Source organism: Falco punctatus (assembly GCF_963210335.1).
Source record: "Falco punctatus genome assembly, chromosome: 8".
Classification (NCBI taxonomy): Eukaryota; Metazoa; Chordata; class Aves; order Falconiformes; family Falconidae; genus Falco; species Falco punctatus.
Window position 1 is genome coordinate 29,611,680 of NC_137588.1, and position 26,892 is coordinate 29,638,571.

The window sequence follows — 26,892 nt, forward strand, 5'->3', positions numbered from 1 at the left end:
TCATGCTGCCAACCCATCTCTAGCCAGTCAAGGAAAATGTTGCAGTGTTGAGATCATGTTCACACTTGCAGCTGAGACGTGTCTTGCCTTGTTTCTTATCTCCAAATTGTTCATAACAAGAGCTGAGTAAAAATTACTCTTCATGTTTTTTACATGAGCTTTCAAAGTTGGTTCTGGGTGGGGTGAATATTGCATCAACACCAAGTTAAAACTTATCTTTTGTTGTTCTTTTTTTGGAAAGAAATAGGAATATAGGTTCCAGAGGAGCAGTCTTCTCCATGAGACAAAAATCAGGTAAAGTCTAAGGCATTAAATAGGTGTGGAGTATTTGAAATGAGTCTATGACAAAAGGATGCATGCTTTACTTTTCTCTTTCTTTCTCCCTAAAAAAAACCAAAACCTGGATTTTGAGTTAAATGAATTAATGAAGACCTATCCTGCATACAGAAACTGGAATAGGTTCACAGCCTGTTCCTAGCTGTGGAAAAACTAGGGAAGCGGTGAAAACCTCTGCAGCATCCAGGTCTGTTTCCAAGCAGCCCCACCTCTCCGGGGAACCCTTTCCTGCAGACAACGCTGTCACCCCAGACAGGCTGCAGCAAATGATGCAAGTGCAGAGCAACCCCTGCTTCCCTCTGCTGCTGCCAGATTCTCCCTTTTGGTCATCATGGGCTCCTTTGTGGTTCCTCTTGCTTTGGGAGCTAACCTAAGGGGTGAGGGTAGGAAAGATTGCTAATTTTGGCTTTTCAGTTAAAGGTGCTAGGCATTTCCTGCTAGGAAGGCCTTTTGCATGTATTTGTGTCAGAAGCCCAAAACCAGAATTTACCCTCTAAAGCTTGGAAGTGCATAGTAAAATGAAGTCTCTGCTGTGCACCAGGTAGTCTCTGCTGTGCACCAGGTGGTCTCTGCTAAACAACGAAGCATCCTAGCCAGGGGATTGGGACCTGTTTACTTCTTCCTGGTTGCATGACTCTAATAGTTCACCAGAGCAGTTATGTTATAGGCAAATACTCTGCTTCTGTTTACTTTTTTTATTCATTCTGCTCTTCCACTTCTGCTGTAAGAACAGTCTCTATTGACTGCTATCAATCACTTGTTTACTTTCAAGCCTTAATACATACAGTTGTTTGCCTTGTCTAAATCCACCCTTACTTACACCTGTGTTCTTTTATTGTTCTTTAAAAGCTACTGTTACACAGATTCAGTCCTGTTATTCAGAAGTTACAGCAGGACTAATTTTGCTACAGGCTCAATCGTACAAGTTTTGTGCCTTATCACTTGGCAAGTTTGTGATCTCTCTGCTCCCCTGTAATGCTCACTCTTTGGGCAGACCTGGATCTGTACAGCATTTACAGCACAGGGGTTTGGGCTCTGGGGGAGCTCCATCTGCTGTTGCTTTCTGGACTGCTAGTGTGGCAATGGCAGCAATGTTTCAGTTCGGGGAAAACGGACTTACAAAAGGCCTTGGGTATCACTGCGATGGAGTGTTGCAACGCCGGTTCTTGGCAGCCACCATAAACTCCAGGTCTTTGCCTTTTGTAGTGAAGCTTCCTGCACCATGTGCTGCCTCAAAACATCAGCCACCAAAACCAAGAGGCAGCTTCACTGCCTGAGCAAAGCGATGGGGAGCACAGCCTCTTAAATCTGCCTTGCCTGGGGGCCGAGGATCCCTTGGGCTTCACAATTTAGGCTCTTGGCTATCTTCCAGGAACAAAGAGTGGGTCCATTCTTGCAGGGGAAAGGCAGGGTGGTTGGCAGTGCAGTGCTGTTTTGTATACACTACACTCGGCACTCAAAAGGCTAGTGCTGAACACAGGGAATTTCACATGGCTCAATTCCCACCTGCCCCTGGGAGTGCGTGTCTCCTCTCTCAGCAGAGTGCACTTACCAGGGTATGCTCTGTGGCAGGGTGGGGACTGCCTCTGTCCTCTTAAAGCTGGTCTTATGTGAACTGGGTAGTTCCAGATGGTTTGGCTAGCAGGGTGGGAAGCAAGGAGGCCTGGCCTTGTGGCTCTCTGAACTGTCTACTTGGGAACATGAACCCACATCTCTCTTTCAGTCATGCACTGACTCAGCTGGAGGCTTGGCGAGCGCTCCTGTCCCAGCATCACCCCACAGCCTGCTCCTTCTGAGATCGGCCCTGCCTCCCCTGCTTCCTGGGACTCCTGTCAGGCAGGGAAATGGACCGAGCCCAGCTCTTCTTTCGTGAACTGTTGGACTGCTGACTAAATTAAGGTACGAATAAAAATAGCATACACCCATCCCCTCCACCCACCTTCAGTTCTTTTAGAAAAAGGGAAGAAAAAAAATTATATTTGTTGCTGCATTTTTGGACACCTGATCTGGAAGGTGGGCAGACTGAAAACACCTGCTGCACTGAGTCTTTAGGGAAGAAAGTCAGAGATGTTCATCTAGTCATTGTAAGGGACTGAAGTCTGAGGTGGATGCTACAGGCTTTACAAGGCTCAGAGGCTTTTGGCTTGCCCCTAAAGCCAGTGACAGGCACCCGGGCATCTTGATTTCGTCATGGAAGTCACTATTACTTCAGATGCCTGAGGCTTCTTTGTCTTTTGCTGGGACATAATTGATTTTAACATATAAAGACAATTAATGTGAGAAGGGATTCAGCATCTGTTAAAACCACAGCTTTTACAGATTTGAAGTTGCACTAGTGGAAGTTGAATAAGGCAAAGCAGCGTCTTCTGTCTCCTTGAGCTTTTTTCTGGTTTGTACCGGGAGTGGAAATACAACAAACTTTTCCCCAAAGTGGAAACTGTGCAACAAACTCATTTCTCACGAGACTTGTCCAAGTAGTTCATTATGCTATGGTCAATTTACTTTGTTGCCATCCAGGAAATGCAGGTAAATAGCATGTGATCATGACGGTGAAATGAAAATATTCTTTTCCATTGTGACTGTGTGCTATTGGCATCTCTAGTGTCCATTTTGTGGAAAGGGAAATGCTGTCACCCAAGGAACACCTAAGAAAATGAAGCAAGAGCCCTTAGGAATGCAGCGTGAGCCATCATACCTACTGCTTGCTTTTCATGTCATGATGAGGAAACTATCTTTCCTTCCCCAGTATAGGGGTACTGTGGTGCCTAAATAATTGATTATCTTAAATTTCTCCTAACCCTGACATCTGGAAAGAGCTGTGACTGTACGAAATACAGCCTATTGCTAATTCTTTATACAGCCCTAGCACCTCTCACCCTGAAGGACCAGACCCCTTGAACTCTGGACCATGACTACCTTCCCATTCCCCCCAAAAGGCCACAGTAAACGAGGTCTTCTTAGAGAAGTCCAGCTGTGTGATAGCAGCTGCTGCCTTATGCTCCTCTAAAGGGAAAGTGGGGCCTGTTTTGGGGTGTGATGGGACCAAGTGGCTGCAAGCCTTGCATTTTCTCTGTCTCAGTGCCCTACGCTGCTCTTGGAGAGGTGGCCCTGCAGAAGAGGGTCCCAGAGGAACGTACAGCAGCCAAATACAGCCTCTACTGAAAGGAAAATTCATGCACGATTTAGAGTGAGTGCCACTTTGCAATAACCTCTAGTAAAGAGGAGCTGTGGAGAATAAAACAACTAATTGGGTCTGTGTCGTGGTGCTTTAGTACCCATGCTGAAATTCGGCTAAGGAAATGAAGCTCACACCTTTCACTGTTGCACACAAATAAACCAATATTTCCAAGGGATCTCTCACAACCAGCATCGGTGAGGATAATGTCCAAACCTGAATGCACCTGGCTCCGGTGTGGGATCATTGGTGATTGTTTTGTTGGTTTTGGGTTTTTTTTAATATTCCATTTTCAGCTGGAAATTACTGATGTGACCAAAGTCCGATTCCCTTCAGCAGTTTCTCCCTTCCTCCCCCCACCTTTTCGCACTCCCTGAGGTCTGACCATCTGGAAATCCTCCTCCACCTCTTCATCATGTGTGAATTTCCACCTAGGGCTGAAAGTGTCACTGTACTAAAGTGTGATGCATTAACACATTGAGGCAGAAAGCAGAGGGGAGTTGGGGATTATAACACTTCATGACCCACTCCGCAGTCGCTCTATGATTTAATCATCTTTATCAGCTTGTATCCTTTTCTTTGAATCCTTGTATTTTCCCTGTATCCTTTATTAAAATATTCCCATAATTAAAAAAAAACACCTCTGCACAAACAAGTAAAGTGCAGTACCTTTTCTTGAGACTAGGACCAACTGAAAATGGCAAATGTCTCAAGGAGAACACACCTCACAAGCAAGCTGGGGGAGCTAGATTGCTTTTCCACAATGGAGCTCGCTAACTATCCATATCTCATACTGCAAACTGGGCGTTCTTTCCTGCCAACCCTCATGCACATGATCTAAGCAATTATAATTTTTAGTTTTAAATATATATATATACACACAAAAGCATAAGCAGTAATAACGTTACCTTGTACAGAAATGAAACCAAGCCCTGCAAACTATGTGCCGAGTTGGTTTATACTTTTAGTGGAGCAGAATGGAAAATTCGCTAGTTTGGAAGTCAGTTAGCTGCCTAGCCTTCTTCTAACTAAATACTGAGGCTTATTATGCTTCAAATAAATAAATATATATATATTTCTTTTGTGGCTTGCTTGCTGTAATCATCTTGGATGTAATAATGTTACTAGCCTCAGGGCTATATTTATTAAGATTTTAATTTAAAATCTTTTTGTCCTTCAGCATTTAAACAGAGGAAAACCCCATCTGGAGTAGCCAAAAAAAAAAAAAAAAAAGTTTCATCCTTTTCTTTTTCATGCGTTCCCCTCCCCTAGGCCCTCTCTCTCATCTTTTAAGCAAAAGAACTAGAACAATGCACTTTCCTGTTGTAGTTCTGCACCCTCCCAACACTTCAGTACCTGTGTAGGTTTGGTAGACTCAATGTCTGCTAAATATGATCCATGTGATCCTGTTCTTGCTGTCTCCAGAGCAGTGGTTTGTTTTCTTATCCTTAAATAATAGTACCAGTGTATTTCACAGTAATATTTCCACGTACTATGATTTATTCTTAATAATGCTCTCAGTAAGGATCTAAACCACAGCAATAAATGTTGGGGTGGGTGGGATTATTACTCAGAAATGGCAAAGGGCTGCAAAGAAGTTTTAGGGTTATTCTTTGTTAATAAGCTGCCCCAGTTCTGAGGAGATCATGGCAGCGAATAACAAAACAAAAAGACCTGCTTTGTAAACTGGGGAGCGAAAACTCCCAAAATCTTAAAAACTCCTTGAAGGGACATCTCAGTCAAGGAGACAGCCTGAGCTGTCACAGTGTATGTGCTTTTTCAGGTGTTTTGGAAGAAATGGCAGATGCTAGCACCCAAGTCGTATAGAGCTTGCAATCTGTTTTGTTTCAGTCCCACAGCATATTGAAGCTGTTCCCTTACGAGGGGTCAGGCAGCGCTGACTTACAAATGGTAAATACTGAGCAGGGCAGAAGGTGATTCAGAAATTTTTGTTAATAACCCCCTCGTGTGATTTAGCAGTACTGGAATGTCAGTGGTGGGTAGTAGCAGAGGACCTTGCTTGTGGCTAATGTTAATGTAGCAAATGTGGAGGGTGAGACAGCCTGGACGTACTTGCTAGAGGCCCGCAACTGCTAAAGAGCACCGGGCAAGTTACTGTAAATCATGTGGGCTGACTCTCAGCTGGGATAAATTTGTAGAGCTCCACTAACTGTGACAGTGCCGCTGCTCTGCCCCGGTGGAAGGTCCTACTTGCTTGAACTGGGGGACTCTGGTGCTGTCACAGGAGCCCCTTGCTCCTGGCCCTAGCAGGGAGTGCATCAGCCAACCACATCACAATCATCTTTAAAGACCCACTCTGATGTTCTTGTGCAAACAGCCAAACTGCACAACAGTTTGGGTTTGATAGAACAAAAGACTCAGGGAAACAAAACTGGGCAATTTAAGCATGAACAGATTGAAAATTACTTTTAACATAGAGCATGCTGATGGTGTCAAGCTCCATGAAGAGGATGAAATCCCGTGTGCTGCTTTTCTCCATTTCATTTCAAAGCAACTTACAGAGGGTTGAATGCTGTCATCCTTAAATTACAGCTAGTGAAAATGGGGTAAAGAGGAAGAAATTCAGGCCTTAACCACAGGTCTTCTGGCTGCAGCCTGTCCCACAGGCAGGAAGTATAGACACTTCTCTGCATTTTAGTGTTTGCTTGTAGGAAAGAGAAAGTAGCTCGTGTTCAGGTACTCATCAGGTGCTACTGATTGTGCATCATGAGATGACTCAAGCTTCTGTACCCCATTTCTCCCATGGCATTGCAAAGGTACCTACCGTTTTTTGCTTCTGAACTCCATTTAAAATAGGAGGGAAACCTCTCCATCTTGTCTTCGCTCCATGAAAAACACTGATTTTCTCAGGACAGCTGATTTTAACGTTGTTCCATCCTACCATTCATTTTCCTGATCTATGAGATGTGTCAGTCACAGCTGGATGTATAAAAGTAATGCACCAGTCAACTTCTAAATGCATTGCCTTGGTAAGTAGCATTCAAATTACTAGAAGTCAAGTTTTAACTATTTTGTTTACCACTTGAATGCAGATTTTATTTTTACTCATATTGTTACTTTGCAAGACTTTTGGTGTGAACTTAAACAAACATGAAAATCATGTTCTTTAGCAGTATGTTAAAAGTGCTTATACATTAAAAGTGCTCACCACAAAGCAGACACTTCTTTGTTGGGCAACCAGCATAGCTTTTTCATGTTGTCTGTGTGTCCTCACCCGCCCCAACCTATTTAGGTCAATACAAGTAACTTCAGAGGAAGTCACTGCCTGGTTATAAGGCTACGGCTTTGGACTGCAGAGGACAGCCTGGGCGAGGAAAATCAGAGCGTTTCTGGGCCATCAACAAGGAGCAGATAGCTTTTGAATATCAGACGGGGGTATCCACCCGATGGTGTTTGGTCCCTTTGCTTTGGAAACTGAAGCAGATCGCTGAGCTCAGTCCCTTTGCCAAAGGGCACGCTGCTTTGTGTGAAGACCTGCCTGAGGTGAGGTACTTGACTGCATCGCTTCACAGCGCAGGAGATCCACCTGCATTCCCTACAGTGAACCCGGGACCTTGGATGCAAACCTTTCCAGAGCGTGAAGGGGTCATTGAAGAGGAGTGATCGGCCAACATGTTGCCTGTGAGGCACTGCAAGGCAGCTGAGCTGAAGGGAGCGGGACTACAGCCATGTTAAAGCAGGTGCAGCGGGAGTGGGAGGCTGAGGCTGTGAGTATACCCCCTGCAACCCCCTACCACTGCCTCCCCCGTGTCCCCATCCTGCCTGACAATTGTGCAAGGAGCTGGCTTTCAGTAGGTGCTCTTCAAAACCTGTTGAGGGTTCTGTTTTATTTCTCTGTGACTCATCTTCCAGATTCTCGTTGTACCTGCTTTAGATGAGGAGTTCCCAGTTTGGTCAGGTCCTTTGTTTCTGCCAGCTCTACCCCCTTTTTCCAAGTGTTCAGAGCATGACCCTTTTCTTAGAGAGAGCAAATCTCTGTTAACAGACAATTTGCAGTTAAAAAAGCATGGGCAGGAGCAAAGAAGCCAGATTAACCTCTTAGTGTTTTTTTTTTTTTCATGAATTAGGTCTACCTTTGCCAGTTCAGAAAATGTCCAGGTCATTCAGAACAGCATTTACCTACTTGATTTTCAATAGGACTTTCCCTTCTACGGATTTATGGTGCTTTTGAAACATCCGTTGTTTCTGTTGCAGTTGTTTAAAAAGTAATGATGCGTAGTGAGGAATCAGCTTGATTGCAGATACATAATTGCATCTGACGCAAAAGAATGGCATGAACACAAATTCCAGATAGAGCACGGTGCTCCCAAACTGCCCCTGTAACTGTGTGTCTCAGTTTCTCTATAGTTCCAGCAAGATGACAATGGCCACCTTGTAAAAAACCTCTTTCAGATACAAGGCAGAAGTGTATACTTCAAGGTCTAGCCTTGAAACTTCTGTGGGATAGCAATGCTCTTCTGAAGTGCCATTTAAAACAGATTGCGTTCCACTACGTGCAAAAATCCCCCATAGAGATGCAGCTATATGAGCAAAAAAAAAGTGCTTTTGCCAGTATAGCCTATTTTATTTGGGAAATGCTTGCAGAAAAAAGATGCTTGTGCTAGTAAAACTTATATTTGCTGATAAACAAATGAGAAGCATTTCTAGTGCAAACCAGGCCTCTTATATGTGAAGCTTTATTCAGTTCAGCCATCAGTACAGTAAAGAAAATCCTTCCTCAAAGGGATTAGTAAGGTTACCTAGTAGATATTATTAATGGTTTAAGAACATAAAAGGTGCTTTAGCGATAGGTGAGGGGCTAGATCCTTTGCTAGTGTAAATTGTTTGTGGTCCCACTGAGGGCATCATGGAAACACAGAACAGCGAGGGAGCTGCTGTGTGCCATCACTGTCTGCTCGGTTTCTAGAGCTTCTCACTGACTCAGGAAGGTGCGGAGCTGCACTGGCTGGCCTCTCCAAAAGCGTGACTTCTGCATCTGTCGCCCTTGAGGAAAATGTGCATAAGCAAGTACCTAGTTTATGGAGAAAGACTTGCAGCGGTTTGATGCCTCGGAAACATGCCGACTTACAATGGCTGAGGATCTCAGTTTATACTGATTTCATTATAATGGTAGCTTTATAACCATCAGATTCCAGTCATGAGCTTGATGTTTCTACAGAAAATACCCTCTGACACGTTACCTTCTCACAGCAGGGCTCCCTGGCTAACCCTGTGCTTGCCCATTAAGAACAAACCCCAGCCATTTCCTTCCCAGTTTTCCCCTGCATTTAATGTATGGAAAAGCATGACCCTGAATCAGATGAATAGCAGCCGGTTTGAGAAGGTGTGTGTGAAAACGTATCCTCACACAGATGAGCTCAGAAAAAATAGAATAGAGGGGAGGAGGGGGGAGAGCGGAGCCGGGGGAGTGTGAAGCTGCCCTTTCCCCGACAGTTCAGCCACTACGTACAAGCAACAAGTCTATGCCCACGGGAAAGAACTGAAAACTGAAGAGATCTTAAAATTAACAGAGCTTTATGGCTCAATCAATAGGCCATGCTCCCTGAGCAAGATTAGAAATCAAATGGCACATTTCTTTCCGTTAACCCTCTTTGCTCTCCCTGTAGGCTCCTCTGCCTGAAAGCAGCTAAGGTTTGATTAAGTTCTTCTCTAGAAGGAAGCCAGAGAAAAGTCCATTGTGTGAGAGCTGCCTCCAGGATGCTGTGTTGGACACACTTTAAATAACAATAGAGGTTATTAGTGTATCAGTTTGTTAGTAATTGCTAGAGAAGATAAATCTTCCCAATATTTGAATATGCAAAATGACTTTGGCTAACCAAAAAAAAAAAAAGGGGGGGGACACGACACAACCTGAAACATGCCACTGCAGTGAGTAACAGGGATGATTAAAAAAATCACTGTAGGTAAAAAAGAAAACCTCTACCTTGTTTTACCACTAGAAATACCTTTCCAGATTTGTTATCCCCACTGAAGACATGATGTTTTCCCTCTGTGGCATTTCATTCTCAGCGGGGCAATGAAATAGTTATTTTCAAAGGGAGAGGGACTGTGTTTGCACCTATTTCTTGTTTGACAGTGACCTCTATGAACCAGTCATCACTGCTCTGCCTGTTGTTTTCTTGTTAGCTCTTCGCTGTCAAATTAATTACTGTGAAGTACTAAGCTTGTTGAATTCACGTGCTCTTATTAGCTCACAGGATGTCAGAGTGATTGGATTTTTAGCATTATTTCTTTTTTTACATTCCAGGCTTTCCATTCAAAACCTGTTACTGGCAGGGAGGAAATACTGTATCTAATTCTGATCTCCCGCCAGGGTAGCTCCAGTGATACTGAGGATTTGACTCACAGAGCTGTATATGCAGTTAGACCGTGTTTATATTAAAACCAAGGCGAACAATCAGATTGGGATTGAAAGGTGATTTGGAAGCACAGTACTAGGTGTCTTTCCTTTTGCAGTAGAGAACAAGAAAGAAAATATTTATGATGAGAATAGCATTTATCCTTTCCATGCTTAAAGGACAGTAATGGGCTGATCCTCCAGTTGACCCTCTGTGCTCCTGCGTCACTTGTATTAGTGACAACTTACAGCTCACGTGTGGGCAGTCCAGGAACATATGAGAAGTTTTATTTGTCTAAAAACTGAAATGAGCAGAGGGGGCTTCTTTGCTGTCACAGCTGGAATTTGCGTGTCCAGCATCTGCCCCTTGAAAACCACCGTTGAGCTCAATGGAAAAGATGAAGGTCTTAAGATTTAATTTCGTTCTTGGAAATAGACTTTCTTTTGTTAAAAAAGCCCCCCCCCCCCGCAAAAAAAAAAATAATAACTCGAGCAGCCGGCGGCTGCATTGCCTGGGCCCGCTCCTGGGCTGCGGGAGGCTCAGCCCGAGGTGCTCCTTTGCCCGGCGCCGAGCACGGGCTTCCCCCGGCGCCCCCGGCCCGCCCCCTGCCGCCCGGCGCTTCCCCCCGGCCCGGGGCAGCTGCGGTCCGGCCCCCGCCCGTTACTGCAGCGCGGGGCTCCCGCGGCCGCTGCCCGGGCCCGGCGGGCCGGCCCTGCCCCTGCCCCCGCCGCTTCCCCGCCCGGCCCCGCCGCCCTTCCCCGCGCGGCCCAGAGGGGGCGCCCTCTGCCCAGCCTTGCCCGCGGCGGCGGCGCGCAGGGCCGCGGGGCAGCGCGCAGCGGCCGGGGGACGCGCAGGTGAGCTGCGCCGCTGCGCTGCCCCGTCGCGCCTGCCCGGCCTCGGGCGCGCCCGCGGGGTGGGGGGTGGGTGCGGCGGGCGGCGTACCGCCGGGCGGGGGGCGCAGCCTGGCTCGCGGGGACGCCCCGGTGCCGCGGCGGTCGACCCCGGGCTCGGCAGTTGAGGGGAGCTGGGCGGGAGCCTCTCCTGACCCCTGCATGGGGTGGGGGGGAGATCGCAGCCCCCCCCCCGCCTTTCGCTTCGGAGACCCCCCCAGAGCCGGAGGCTGCCCCGCGGGGGACAGCCCGCTCCCAGGGCGCGGGCGGGACCGACACCGCTGCCTGCTCCCCTCCGCGGCTGCGGCAGCGCGGCGTTGCCGTTATCTCCCCTGCCGGCTCCCCCCGCCGCCGCCCCGGCCGCCCCCCCCGCCGCGCTGCCTCCGCCAGGCTCCGCGCCCGCGTCCCTCCTGCCCCACGGAAAACACACACACTCCCGGCACCCGCCCCGATTACCCGGCCCATTCAAACAAACAAACAGAAACCCGCCCCGTCGCAAAGCCAACCCGACGGTAAACTTTCTAATGACTTCTTCTTTCAAGTGCTTAAAAGGCAAGGAACACCGGGCGGGGGGGGCATCCATCTCCCGGCCGGGGCGGGAGCGGGGGCCGGGGCTGCCGCCGCTCGGGGTCCGTCCGTCCCGCCGGGGCCGGGGGCCGGGCCGGGGCCGCGGCCGGTGCGCGGTGGGTGTGTTTGCAGGAACCGGGAGGGAGGGAGGGGACGGGGGGAGTTAAAGAAACAGCATAGTTAATATTTCCACATCAGGAAGTTACTGTAATAGCCCAGGGGGCAAAAGACTTAACTTAATCTCCTAAATAGTGAGGAACCCATGGCGTCTCTGTTATAGGTTGGAGCTCCCACGTGGTTTTAACTCCTGTATAAAAGTTTCAGTAGAAAGTGCCACAATGTCGTGATTTTGCAGGGGGGGAAAATTAGCAGGAGGAGATCAGAGGAAGATAAGCGAGGAGAGAGCCGCTTCCCCGAGACCTTCCACTGCGGATCCCAGAAGGAACATCAGACGCGTTAAAAAAAAAAAAAAACCCAAACCAACAACAACAAAAAACCCAAACCCAAACCAAACAAACAACAAAACAAAACACAGCGTTCAAGCCAGCACAAGGCGAGCGAAAGATCAAAAAGACGCGGGGGGAGAGAGAGAGGAGAGAGAGAGGGAGGCAGATTAACTGGAGCAGCAGCAGCGGCAGCAGCAACAACAACAAAAATCACACTTAAAATAATAATAACAATAATAATAATAAAACCCAAACCACCAACAAGAGAGATATTGTTTAAAAAGAGCGAGCGAGGGAGCGAGCTGAAGAGCTGGTCTGACCGAGTGGATCCGTGCAGCTTCTCCTGGGATCGCCGGGATCGAGCCGCGGCCCCGCTCCGCGGCCGCGCAGCGCACGGTGCCCTGCCGGCGGGCGGGGGTCGCGCCGGGCGCCGCCGTCGCATCCGCGCCGGACTCCGGACCCTCCGCGCCGCTTTGAAAATAAAAGCATCTCGCTAATCATAAGCGGGGCGGTGGGGGGCGAAGACTCGCAACTGTGGAGCTGCCAGCCGCGTACCCCCTCCCCGCCGCCCCCGGCCCCCTCCCCAGCTATGCTCCGGGTCAACTTTGATGGCACGTTGAGAAGCAGCGGGCGCTGACGGGGGACAACCGAGCGGCGCGGAGCCGACCTGCTCAGAGACCTGCACCCACGGCCTGTGGATTGTTGTCTTGCGGGGGCGGAGTGGGCGGGGGGGTACAAGTGGCATTTCTCCCCCCCCCCTCCTTCCAGGCTATAAATTGGATTGTATATAAATCTGCTTCGTTTATCTCCCTGACCCCCCTCAATGACGCTGGACTAAAGAGCTCCTCTCCGCGGCCCGCCCGGACCTGCCGAAGCGAGCGATGGACCAGGAGCGGCTGCGCCCGGGGATGCCCCTCTGAAGCGGCGCGGGGCACCGGGGCAGCGCGGCGCCGCCTCCCCCCTGCTCCCCGGCTCCCCTCGCACCTCCGGCTCGCTTCCCGCTCCCCCTCCCTCCTCCCCGGGCTCCGCAGCCACCCCCTCACCTGCTGCCGTCCCCCTCCCCCGTGGAGCCGGGCTCTCCGTGCACGCCAAGCCTGCTGCCCCCCCCACCCCCCCCTCCAACTTCGCCCTCGGTGCCTGCGTGTGCAGCCTCCCCCCTCCGCCTCCCCGGCGGCACACGCCGCTTCCCCGGGCGCCCCCTCCCTCCGCCGCGGCTCCCCCCCTGCGCGGAGCGGTTGCGGCCCCCCAGCTTGGCTGCCACCGCCCCCTCCGCGCCGCGGAGCGCACGGAGCGGCGCTGCCTGCAGACGGGCTCCCTGCGGCGCTTCGGGGCGGCCCCCAGCTCGGCCCCCCGCTCCTCCGCCATGGACGGGGCGGCTCGCCGGGGGGTGCTGGCCGCGCTGCTGGCCTGCGGGCTGCTCCTGCTGGGCGCCGCGGCCACCCCGACCCCGCCGGCCCCCGCCGGCAGCGCCCCGCAGGACACATGCACCTCCTGCGGCTTCCGGCGGCCCGAGGAGCCGGGCAAGGTGGACGGGGATTTCCTGGAGGCGGTGAAGAGGCACATCCTGAGCCGGCTGCAGATGCGGGACCGGCCCAACATCACGCACGCCGTGCCCAAGGCGGCCATGGTCACGGCGCTGCGCAAGCTGCACGCCGGCAAGGTGCGGGAGGACGGCCGCGTGGAGATCCCCAGCCTGGACGGGCAGGCGAGCGCCGGGCCCCCGGCCCACGACCCCGTCTCCGAGATCATCAGCTTCGCCGAGACAGGTGGGCGCCGCCCGGCCCCGCGCCCCCGTCGCCCGCGCCCTCTCCCCTGCCCGGGCTGCCTCAGCCCCCGGCCCCGCCGCTCTCCCCGCCTCGCCCCCGGCAGTCCCCCCGCTCGCCCTGCCTGCCCTCCTGCGCGCCTTCGCCGTCCCCCCGCCTGACCCCGGCCCGCTCCCCTGCCCGGCCCCGCTGCCGGTCCCCTGCCCGCTGCGGGCACCTGGCTGCCGGGGCACGCGCCGCACCCGCGCCCCCTCACCCCGAGCGCCCGGCCCTGGCCCTGCCCGCGCCTCCCCGTCCCCTCGGCGTGTGCGCCCCGCGGCCGGGGGCTCTCCCCGGGCTGCGCCCTGCGGCTCCCTGCGGAGCCCCGCCGTGCCCCGGCTTCCCTCGGGCCCTCCTGCCCTTCCAGCTGCACCGCGGCTCGCCTCCCTCCCTGGCGTCCCACCGGCCTCCTCCACCTGTCCCACTCCATCCCTCGCATCCGTCGCATCCCTCGCCTCTGCTGCCTGCCCTGCACGTTCATCTGGCTGGCTGCGTGCGGCTGTCTGTTGAGGCTTGCATTTGCCCGTCCTCCCTTTCCATTCATTTCCCATTTATTTAGCTTTCGTTCGGAGTGTTGGGCTTGTCTGTTTGTCCACTGCATGCAGCCTCCTCCCGAGTGTGTCTGTCTCCTCTCTGTCCGTCAGTCCACTTACTAGCTGTGCCATCCATCCCCACCGTACCAGCCATCTCAGTTCTGTCCAGCCATTGCAGTTATGTGTCGCTGAATCCCTTCAGCGTAGCTTTCCAGCAGTTTGTCCAGGCAACCACTGTGCCTGTGAACTTTGCACATCTGGCTGTAACACCATCACTCTGCAAATTAGCTCTCTCCCGTCTATCTGCCCATCTCTCCTTTCCTTCATTGCTCTGTCACTCAGTTCATTTTCCCCTCTCTCTATCTTCCTGTGGCATCTATACATAATTTGTCCACAAAATAAATCTCTTTCTATCCTGTATACTGCCCACTCATCTTCTTTATCTACCCTCCCACTTACCAAAGGCATATACATTTACAGTATCTATGGGATCTGTTGCATTATACATACGCTTGTTACATTCACATACAAAATTTATGGGCGCACACAATCTCACACAACACAAGCGATGTGGATCGGTGTAGCAGCACCGTACTGTTCTTTTTCTGTCACTGTCACCACAGTTTATAAAGAAGTTGCGTATTTACTAACATGCGAAAGGCTTTCCTAGCGTACATTTTTGGGTTTATTATTTTTTAATAGGCTGTTGTTGGGAGATCTGGGGTGGGCTTGTACTCCCATTTGGTATTCAATCAATCGCTGGCTTTTGTTAACACTTCCAAAATCGACTTTATGTAAAACGTAGGCAAACACAGTGAAAATTTTTGTCACTGAAATATTACAAGGTACTGAATGGGCCCTGGAGGCACATTTGAAAGGCATCTAGGGTAACAAATGAAGACACCGACTACGCAAAAAATCCCATTCAGAGATTGCCAAAAATAATAAAGATTCTTAGGAAAAGAAAAGGAAGAGAAATCTACATTTGGCTCTGCACAGAAAGAAGTGAAACAGATAAGGGCAGATGAGAAACTGCCTTTCCAGCAATAATTTTAAATAACGATTGAGAGGCTTTGATTCGGGGACCAGGATTACAGTCTCCGCCATAAAGGCCAGCTTGCACATTTATCACCTACGCCAAATTTAGTTAGGACTTGTAGTGCAAAATTGCAGGAGGGCCACTGGTATTTCTGAAACATTCCGTGCAGCAGGCTTTTCTGTTTACAACTAAGGGGTTATGTCAGACATTTGGTGACATTTGGTTTGCCGTGACAATTTTGCTCCTTTAGTTCTGCTGTTATTGAAAATCGTATTGGGAACAGTCAGTAACAGCGTTACAGCGAAAGCGACCGGTTCCTTGCCTCGCCTTGGATGAGAGTTTATCGTTTTGGGAGGCAGGGGGGGAAGGCAGAGACCGAAACGATTAATGATAGCAGATATTCTACCGGGCTGAGTGGGGGTTAGCTCGATCTGTTGGATGAGCAGGCACATTACTGAAATATTTTCCCCTCTGTCTTGTGAATCCTCTCTCTCAAACCGTGATGAGAATACATGAAAAATTGAAACAATATCCCTGGTTTGGCATTGGCGTTGCAGTAGTTATTGAAAGGGCTCTCCCCGTGAGAACTGGCAGGTAGCTGAAAGTTACAACTATTCTTAAACCGACGAGCTAGCAGAGTTCTAGTGCCAGTCTTTTCAAGGTGCTGCTATGGCGTCTTTAAAGCTGGCCGGCCGGCAAGAAAACCGTATTCTGGAGAGCTCTGATGGGTGACTGTGGATCTGAGACCTCTGACTACGGCCCGATGGTGAAGGTTGCTGTGGGAAGTCCCTTTTTAATTCACTTTGATTGCAAACTGGGGATATCTGATTCAGTGCGTGCCTTCTGGCCGGCACAGCCCCGTCGCCGCTCCCTCGATCTGCTGTGCTCTAGTGTTGTCCCTGAATCCAGAATGGCACACAAGCTAACGTTTCCTTTTTGACTTAATCTTGCTGATCTCTCCTTATCTTGCAGACGATCTGGCCTCATCTAGAGTCCGCCTCTATTTCTTCATCTCGAATGAAGGGAACCAGAACTTGTTTGTCGTTCAAGCCAGCCTGTGGCTTTACTTGAAGCTGCTTCCATATGTCTTAGAGAAAGGCAGCAGGCGAAAAGTAAGAGTCAAAGTCTATTTCCAAGACCCGGACACTAGCAACAAGTGGAATGTGGTTGAAAAGAAAGTTGATCTCAAAAGAAGTGGTTGGCACACTTTTCCCATGACAGAGGCGATCCAGGCTCTGTTTGAGAGAGGAGAAAGGAGACTGAACTTGGATGTTCAATGTGAGGGCTGTGAAGAGTATTCAGTGCTGCCAATTTATGTGGACCCCGGGGAGGAATCCCACCGGCCTTTTTTAGTGGTGCAAGCCCGCCTCGCCGATAACAAACACAGGATCCGGAAAAGAGGCCTGGAGTGCGATGGCAGGACCAATCTATGTTGCAGGCAACAGTTTTACATTGACTTTAGACTCATTGGGTGGAATGACTGGATCATAGCACCATCAGGTTACTATGGGAATTACTGTGAAGGGAGCTGCCCGGCCTACTTGGCCGGCGTCCCGGGGTCGGCTTCCTCCTTTCACACCGCCGTCGTGAATCAGTACCGAATGCGGGGGCTGAACCCGGGCACCGTGAACTCCTGTTGCATTCCAACCAAACTTAGCACAATGTCAATGCTGTACTTTGATGATGAATACAACATTGTGAAAAGGGACGTTCCCAATATGATTGTGGAAGAATGCGGTTGTGCTTGATTTAAGGTGTGTTTTTTTTGGGGGGGGGAGAGAGAGAGAGAGGACGAGAGAGAGAGAGAGAGAGAGAGAGAAACATTACCGTACGAGATGGTGTTGGAGGAAGTTTCACTGTGTATCCAGGCATCAGTGTTGGAAAGTCACTGTGGAAAAGTTTGACAAAAAAAAGAAAAAAAAAAAAAGAAAAAAAATAATTTCACTTTGGTGTCAGGACAGTGGCAGTTTGTGGATCTTGGACACTTATATATTACTACCACTTATAAGTTAATGCTATGAAATATCTTAGACACACACACACACACACACACGAAACGTGGGCACGCACACAAACACGCGCTCAGACGCACACACACAGACACACACACACAGACACGAGGCAGCTCGCAAAAGGGACATGAGCACAGAAAGTCAGTGACCAGTGACGACGGACCTAAATGCCTGCCAGTACGAGTGAACGGCTGAGCAGCTGTTTCCCCGCCTGCCGGTGAAGCCAGACCGAAATGAGCTCCCTTTGCTCAGGCAAAAGCACAGACTGCGAGAACACGACATATTCTTGCACACAGGTGTCGAAATGACCAAATTTAGAAAATAAATAAAAAAAAATTTAAAAAAAAAAAGAAGAAAGAAAAAGTCGACTGTCACCTCTTAGGTCTAATGGAAAGCTGCAGGACACCTGCCTTGGGAGGTGATCACTTCCTCTTAACTTAAATTTATCTAAATGTAAACATCACGGATACCCACATCTTCCTACAGCACTTCCAGTAAGGAACCTCGTGGTACCATCAGGGAGAGAGAGAAAAGGGGACAGACGCATAAGCAACTGCTGTATTTCTAACACCCGACTGTTGCAAAGTCACAAGCTGGGCTGGTGTGACCCAATGCTTTAATTGCCCACTAGCAACCCCTGGATGGCTACACACGCTGTGTCTTGGGAAAGGGGATCCGACACTGTATCTGGACTGTGTTGATCGTTGGCATCTCTCACTGTTCGAAGAACAAAAAGTCGAAGTTGCAATCTGTGTTCTTCAACGGGGGACTCGGCAAGGACGCGTCACGTAGAGGATGAGCAAACAAGCAACTGCCACCACGGCTAAACCAATGAACCCTAAAGAGGAGTGACAGTAACAGAGTGGAGACATTCTGAAAAATGCAGTGCATTTAATAACAGGCGAGGAACATTTTAACAAGTCTTGGAAAGGAGGAGAGAGGAGAGTGCTTTCAATTTCCTTACCAGGAGGTGTCAAGGATGGCCATAAAGATCAGAAAATAATGATACAGCATAGCACTTGCAAACTGCTTGAATGCACGTATAATAGCACTTGCAAATTTCAATGCCTTGAAAAGTGGTACTTGATAGTGCACTTATCTTTGCTCACTATCTAGGTAAACAGGTGCCGCATGAGCTATGCAATTTAAAGTGTTGACCCATACTAGACAAAACTGGACTTATGATATGACTTTTTTATATTTTTTTATACTTGAAATTAAATCTTTTGCTTCTTTTTTAAAGCGAATGATTGCTTTTAATGTTTGCACTGATTTAGTTGCATGATTAGTCAAAAAACTGCCATTTGAAAAAAAATGTTATTTTTATAGCAGCAAAAAATGAATACAGTTAAATGTATTATACATAAATTTTGGAACCAAAGAGGCCAACATATTAGTTATAATTTTTATGAGATGGCAAAGCCATCATATATCATGTAGTCATACTGAGCAATCCCTCACGAGGCCTACCAATTGTTTCAGGGTACAAAATGGATTCTGTTTGTTCTATTCAGTGTCTTTTCTATACCATACGCACATGGAATGTAGAGTGAAAAAAAATGACTATTGTAGAATACTTTACAATATGTGCATCCTTTAAATCCAATTTTTATGTTTATTTAATAAAGTTTCTTTTAGGTTCTGTTCCATAATAATTTAAACCAAACAATTTTCACTTAGATTTGCTGTTGAAGTATTTTACATTTGTGTACAGTTTAAATAAATAAAAAAGATTGAAAACTGGATGTGCTTTTCTTTTTTTTTTTCTTCTTTTTTTTTTTTTCAGTGTGTAACATCTGGAGAAACTTGCAACTTGCTTACTTTCAGGACTGAATGGGGCTGCAGACAGTGAACTGTCGCATTAGACTGTAGTCGTATTAGTCATTGCAGAAAGTCTTGTCTGAGAGCTCAGCTGCGATCCTAAAAATGTTACACTAGTTTTATTGCCGTCTATACATGGAAGCATCTGCTTCTTTCTATCTGCATCAGTGCGAGGTCTCTGGGCGCAGGAGCGCGCTGTTCCGCATACCTGCAGGTCATTTACAGCGAGTTCCTGGTTCACCTGCCATGTAGGAATGTAACTTCTTGTCTAGGTCACTCCCTGATTGGTTGCAAGAGGTAAAAAAAATATTGTGGAAAGCACTTCCAGGAAAAAGAGGTCAATACTAAGTCTGGGGAACCTTTTTTTTCACCAAGGCGAGAGGTTTTTGAGTGAAATACATCCCCTGTACTGACAACCCCCCCAGATGTTGACAAATGCTCATAGAAATTCTTGTCAGCTGCGCATATATCCAGATATTGATTTCATTGATCATCACAGATAAGTTCTTCCTCCCGGAGACCTGAGCAAATGCCATCTGAAGCTGACAGAAGGACCTCTGTTGACTTGGCAAACGCTAGATCCGACCCTGAGACCTGGAAAGTGTTGAAGAAGCAAGTTCATGCAACTCGTGATGGGTTCTAGTTACAATGCACGTTCGAGTGTAGCTCTGCCCGCTACTCCCCAAAGCCAGGCACTGGTGTTAAACAGCTTTGTTTTGGGAGACCTCTTGGAGCACTTTGCTGTGGCTCTGTCAACAGCCTGCCTGTGCAGCACTTTGTCCCCCAGATCAAATTTTTTGAACATTTCATAGCTTTCTCACCACCTTAAACACCACCTTTATTGTCAACACCACCACTCGCTGTTCTTGCTCCATCTCTTAGCAGCTTTCTTCCCTGTTGTTGTTCACTGGGTCAACTGTGCTACTGCCGAGTTCAATAAATTCCCCTTGAATTCAGTGGCAAATACACATCCCTTCAGTCTGAAGGCACATTTGACCTCATATGACACCATCATTACGCGTAAGACCGGGCTGCACTTTAAAAAACAGGGTGTATTAAGAAGTCTTGCCCATTGAAATGCAAGGCCCTGGAGGCTGGATCTGTTTAGGTTTCGTTCTTAATTGTGAGTGTTTGGTTTCTGGGGTTGAAGTCAAGCCCTGTGTCTGACTGTGGGACTCCTGTGCTCTCCCAGGAGAAGAACAGGGCGTCTTGGCATGGGATTTGGACCTGCAGCCCTGGGGAGCAGGGAGCTGCCAGCAGCCAGGGTGCCACGAGCTTGGGCTGGCCACGAGCAGGGGGCAGGAATGGGCTGTGCGCTGCATCCCACCGCAAACCCAGGGTCCTGAACTTTTTCGCAGAGGCCAGCAAAGAACAACCCTTTGCTTAGTAAAAAGCTTTCACAGCTCGATTGTCCTGCCTTCCCTGCTCCCCCTTTTACAGCTATGACATTCGTGGGGCAGAAACAGATACACAAACCAGAGCATGAATCAGTATGATGTGAGGAGCATCAGCCAGGAGTGGGAAGAGCTGGACTGTAGTCCAGGTTCCCAGGTCCTTTTATTTTGTGTGAAACAGTCTCTGGAAATTGATCCGAGCAGAACATGCTTTGAGTTTTCTGCAGCGTGGAGTCACTCACTGCTCTGGGAGTGCTGCAGATAGTGAGGTATTCCTGAGTCCTGGTGCCAATAGCAACCTGTCACACAGATTTCCAAGGCTAAAATGAAATGAAATTTAAAAGGTCTTTAATTTTGTGGGATCAATCTGGAACAGTTCGGGCTTGATTTTTCAGAGGTGTGACAAAGGCTACTGCTCTCGCCAGGTTTTTGCAGGGGGCTGCAGGAATACCACTTTTTGCAGCTTCCACCTCCTGCATTTTTGAAAGCAGGCAAAATGAAAAATGAGACTTCCAAGCTTGATGGCTGCTTTTTGAAAATGTTGGGGTTTATTTTCCCATCTGTCATTCCCATCCTTGTAGAACTGAGCATCCAGTTTCATTGCCTTATGCCAGGTTAGGTACTGTATCTCAAGAAACAGCTGGGAGAGGTTCATAGCACCCCCCACCCCGAGGTGTGTCTCTCTTGTTGCTGATAGGCTTTGAATTTGGTCCTTTAAATGCTAAATCAGTGTCTGCTATCATGCAGCAGAATCAATCTCTGTGGCTGGAAGATGTTCATCCTTTGAAATATTCTAACACAGGCAAAATCCCGGTCCTAGTGCCTGGACCTCCCACTACTGTTAACGACGATGGTGTGAACAGGGTGACTGTCACGATGTGGTGCAACAGAGCTCTTGGTGGATTAACTCTGCATACATCACGTATTTCCACACATAATAGACACCTGCTCCAAAATTGCCAGCTCTCACCTTCTTTGCTTTGTTAATTGTGAGAGGTGAAGTCAGCAGCTGAAATTAATTGCTGCACTCCCCCTGCCATGGCAGAAGGGGGGAAACCCCTCCCTGAATGAATCCTTCTTAAGAATAATTTTTGTTTGGGGTGCCTTCTACTGTGAAGAGTTGAAGAACATTTTGCAAAATGAATCAGAAATACAAATTTTTGTCTAAGAAGAGAGTCTGTTTCTGTTAATACTGGTGTTGGTATACAGTAGTTTTCCTGAAGTTGGCAGATATAATTCAGGCTAGCACCAATGTGTCTGAAGACACATCTGAATCTGGATTTCTTGAAATCCTGACTGGGCCTAGCTCATTCTCAGTATTGAAAAAATATATATTTTTCCTTCTTTAGAATCAGCAGCTAAAAGATTTAGTAAGACCCACAGATGCTGAGTGACAGGTCAGAACAAGAGGAGAAGACACCTAACCTGGTCACAAACACAAGGAGAATCTCCCTGCATACACTGGAATTTGGCCAGAAATCAGCAATCTGCATGGGTAGAAAATACCCCAGCAGCTTTCATTTGTTTGTCCAGTCAATACCCTCGAACCAAAAGATGGATTTACCTGGCTGCTTGTAATGGTAGGGGCCAGTTTTATTTGGGTAACTTCATTGATTTCAGGGGAATTGTTTCTGATTTGTACTAAAATAAGTGGGAGCAGATTTAGGTTCTTTAATGTTCTTCCAGTTTAGCTCTTGGAATAACTTATATTTCATTATTATGTGTTTATGTAATTAGTGCAATTATATCAAATTATATAATTGGTACAATTACTTGGACTCATGTAACCGCTGCATCTAGCATTCCATGCTGTAAAATCTTTTACTCTGGGAAAAAAAAAAAAAAAAAAAAAGTCAGTATTACATGGGAATCTTAATTTGTTTTTAAATTCCAGTATCAAATTTAGAGCCTGACCACATGCAAGGAACTTCTGGTTCACGTCAGTGGAGCCTCACCGAGCAGTCAGCTTGCAGCCTTCATCATAGATATTGGGTTTTTAATCTGATTTGGCCAATTCTATTCAACAGAGGCCCTCCTTGAATGTGTGCAGCTCTAATCAGTGCTTCTTGTACGAAGCAGAGATGTCAGGTTTTTCAACACACGTCATATAACCTGAGAGATCTCTGAAGCTATCAGAGACCTGAGATACACATACAGCTTCCTTATACTTGATCAGATTTACCATCTTTGTGATCCGCCGCTGAGAATTTTAATCTGTTACTCTTATTAAATACATAGACTGCCTCTTTGTAGTCCTTGAAACTGTTTTGTGTTTTTTTTCCCCTGCTATAATTTGCTTTCAGGGTATGTTGCTACGAAAGCTTGGAAATAGAGGGGTCAGAAGAGTCTGTTGTGGGTAAAGTCGAAGTAAGCACGTCCAGCAAAACAGAAAAACAGGCAAGAAGAAAACCTGAGGGGTGTATTGCTTTCTCTAGGTCAGGCGTCACCATCAGGGAAGACCCTGGATGACAGCTGTGGCTGTTGGCCACCTGATGGACCTCTCCTAAGGCAAAGACTAGCCCTCCCAGGTGCTGAGCATTTCGAGCTCTTGCCTGGCCCAAATGCAATCATTGAATCCAGCTGCAAAGTGCACAGACCCCAGGTGAGGCACATTGCTGCCTAATGACAGCTCTGCAGAGCCTGGCCGCTGCCGGCTGCTTCTCACTTTGGACTTGTTCTTGGAGAGGGTCCATCTCCCGGTGTGTCCTCCTGCAGACTGGCCTTTGAAATCGGGCCGGGAGAGGCAGCTGCAGCCCTAAAATGGCTGTGCTGTAGCAGGCTGCAGCTAGTGCTGCCTTCCTCCAGCTGGTAAGTGTGCTCAGTGCCTGTTATTTTTATCTTGAGCTTTTGCTTTGTTTTTGAGGATAATTGCACATTATTGCTGCAATATGTTATAATAAGTGCTATGAAGATGACTATTGTATCCAAGGGGAAAGAAGATGTGGCTGGGGAGCGAACTTAAACCTATGTGTCAGCAAAACAAACACGCCGTGTTTGGGCTGTGTCAGTCAAGTGGTACCAAAGTGGCATTTAGGCTTTGCCCAAGTGGAGGCTGCAGGGCTGATCTTGTCCCTCGTTGCTTTGTTGGATGGAGTGGCTTGTGCCTGTTCCCACAGAAGAGTTTGTCACGAGCTGTGGAAAAGCTGCAGTGGCCGTGCTTTCCTGCGGCTGGAGCTCAGCTCCTCGCTTGGGCGATGGGGGAGCCGGTCGTGGGCAGTGCAGCAGGAGTGAGGTAGGAGAGGTGGATGCTGGAGCAAAATCTGTTTGAGAATAAAGGTGTATAGATGCTACCAGGTCTGACTCCTGTGAGCTGGAACAAACTGGGCTCTTGGACTTTTGGAGTACCCCCCTGCCCCATCTAATCTCCTACTTGCTATGTTCTCTGTAATCAGGTTTGGTTTCTTATGTCTTGGTTTTGGGCCAGGTTTTGGAACTGACCTACAGCTGTGGGACTCCAAGCTTAAATAAAATAATTCAAGACCCTGTAAATTAAGGCCTTGGGCTCTTGTGAAAGGAAACAAACAACTCTTATCTGTCTTAATGAGAGTCGTATATGTGTGTTTTGTATCCAATTGTATGAATTATCTTTAGCAGTGATACTTTGTAAGACCATGTAATTTATGAGGTGGTTATCTGTGACTCATAAGTATTTATTTATGTCTTATAGGCATTGTGTATGTTTGGCTTGATTGGGGTGGCATGTTTGCATGGGTGAGCGTGCGTTTTATGTGTAAACACACAGAGACAAGAAACACAAGGCTTTCTCTGAGCAAATCAACTCCTGCCATATTAATGCTTCTGCAGCAAAATGTATTTAGGGGGATCCTGATGATAGATTGGAGGTAATACAGTGTAGCTACCCACTGTTTTGAGTGGATTTCTTGACTTCTGGGTACTTCATCCTAAGTATGTTGTCTTGCATCAAGTATGTGGTATGTCGGTACCCTTGCAACGGCTGAAGGGAAGGCAGCCTGTTCTCAGATGTGGCTGGGCTCCAGCCAAGCTTGTGTTCAAGAGAGTGCAGCAAACCGCTTCTGCTCAACCTGTGTTTTGAAATTGTTCAGAAGCTGGTTTGGTCTTTAGCACAGTTCGGAGCAACCTTGAGGCTGCCTTTAGGATAGCTGCCGGCATCCCCAGTGCTGCTGTGGAAGCTGAGAAAGAGCCGGAATACCCTGGGGCCCTGGCCAGGCGTTTTGCAGGGGCTGTGCTCCCGGTGCTGCCAGCTGCTGGGCGGCACCTGGGCAGGCTGGAGCCCACCTAAGTCTCTGTGCTGAGTGTTTCTTATTAATGATATGATAGACACAGAGACTTAGGGTTTAAGCCGGCTCTGTTTATGTTAGCTGCACACCACAGCAGTCGAACCGCTACATTAACAGTGTGTGACAATGAATCAAGCCCTGTATTTCATTTTATGGGTGGGTTTCCCTTACTTTGTTCTCATTTTTTCCCCCTGCCCCTCCCCTTGACGATTGTAGATGTGAATCTTGAAGAATGTTGCTTCCAGACCATATTCCCTTGAACTGGGTTACTGCATCAAGCAGGGAAAGTAAAGCTATGTTTAAGTTTTACCCCAAATGAAAGCTTTTTCTGCTCTGTGTGCCACAAATAGACTTTTAATTATGGGACGTACGTGCTGTTAGTGCACCCCAGGATTTGATTCCATACTTTGTCTGTCGAGCGTGTGCACGTGCCAGCTCTTGCAGTAATCTTTTTCTTCAGCATCACTAGTTGCAGTCCACCGTTACCAGATATAAGAACAAAAGGAATGGCAAACCAGTCCATGTGCAGTTGGCCACCAGTTTTGTGTCTGTGGCAGACATTCTTGTGATGATTTTGAACGTTGCAACAATTCAGATGTGCTCTGTGACTTGCTGGGCTTAAAAATCTGTTGGTGTTAATGCAGGGCCAGATTCAGTTACTCACACCTGTGGAAAATGGATTCAAAATCCTACCGAATCGGAATTCCCCAGTCAATTACAGTCATAAACAGGCTGCAAGACTGCGCAGAGCAAAGCCTGTAGTACTTTTGGTGCAATAGCAGGGCCTAGCCAAAGATGCTGCAACTCCATGAGCTTCCGTTCAGTTGCACCTATTGGTACCAGGTGCGCGTTGATCCCGTTGGCTTGCAGACAGACCCCTCGCTTTCGATCCGCTGGTGGCTGGGCTCCCGCTGCTGTGCTCTGCGTAGCTCCGTAGCTGGTGATGGTAGCTATTGTTCTTTTCTGCAATATGTTCACGGCATCAGGCATTATGACTCATGTCATAATACCGTTGTGAGCCGTTTGTTTAATAATACGGCATCCGTATCGTGTCACTCTAGAAATGTTCTTAACTCTTTCTGTTATTAACTTCTGTTTTGAAGTGTTTATACTTGTAATTTAGCTTTTCACGTTCTCACTGGATGTAAGCTAGTGCAAGAGGAAAAGGTTCGTAAAGACATCTGAGAGAATCTGACAATTTATTGGCTGGGCCTGGTCACAAAAACAAGAAGTGTATTTGTTTAAGGCTTTTTTTTTTTTTTTTGTTAGTAATAAACAGTAATACAGGCTTCAACAACACCTAGAAAGGAAAATGCTGGTGCTACTTTTTTCTTCCCCCCAACCCCCCACTTCGGACTAGTCAGATTTAAATGTTAATGTTATCTTTTAATTTGACAAAGCAGGATGCTGAAACGAGGTAACTTGCCTTTTTCTTGTCAACCAATTTAGTAATTTGTTAGGGTGCTTTTTTCTTTCAGGCAGGGGTGTATCTACCTAGCTAGAGATATATGAAGCCATTTTTGCATCCCTGGCACCATGCAGAAAATGAAGGACCTCCTTGGGTCTTCTGTCCTCTGGCAGGAGAGAGGAGCAGGATCCAGCAAATATTTGATTCCACAGATCTTCTGTGGAAGCTGTTGAAGGGAGTTGGAGAACATCTGAAAAGTTCTTTGTTGCTGTTGTTCTGTTGTTGTTTTAGTGGTTTGTATTCCTACCCCCCCACCCCCTTTTCTGTCTGATCAGCTTAGCTTCTGGCAAAGTTTTTATACAGTGACAACCCAGAGGTGCCTTTCTGGAAAACAGAAGAGTTCTGGAACGTAAATGTAGCTCTCTTCTATTCTGCTGGGACGTCTGCAGTGACCCTTTATTGGGGCTCTGAGTAAATCTTGCCATAATTGATAGAAACAGCTTTAAAAGAAAAGCAAAACAGATCATGAAGAAAAGAAAGAGCTGATAAAGCTCCTAGCATCAAGAGTGTGCATGTTGAAACACTCTCTAATTATATATTTATCCAATCCAGTTAATACTACAGAGCTTGCAAAAAAAGCCCCATAATTAGGGGTTATGAAAATGTCTACATAGCAATAATATGGCACCTAAATATAGCATCTTTCCTCCTGAAGCACTTTACATCATTTGAGAACCATGGACTCAATTCACAGCTGGCATTCACAGGTGCAACCTTATTGATTCTGATGGAATAGTGCCATTTTTACCAGGGATGAATTTTGTCATAAATGGAAGTTTTATCTATCCTAC

General features: G+C 47.9%; 1 protein-coding gene across 2 annotated transcripts; it reads left to right on the forward strand.

Moving 5' to 3' along the window:
- Positions 1-887: 887 nt before the first annotated feature.
- On the forward strand, positions 888-26,354 carry INHBB (inhibin subunit beta B). 2 transcript variants are annotated; one of them, XM_080399532.1, is made up of 3 exons: positions 888-6,501; positions 6,765-13,539; positions 16,120-26,354. In XM_080399532.1, exons 2-3 carry the CDS (start codon positions 13,137-13,139, stop codon positions 16,893-16,895), a joined length of 1,179 nt encoding a protein of 392 aa, XP_080255658.1. In that variant the 5' UTR covers positions 888-6,501; positions 6,765-13,136; the 3' UTR covers positions 16,896-26,354. The 2 variants fall into 2 exon arrangements, with proteins under 2 accessions (XP_080255658.1, XP_080255657.1); XM_080399531.1 differs by having other exon boundaries at positions 888-13,539.
- Positions 26,355-26,892: the final 538 nt, after the last annotated feature.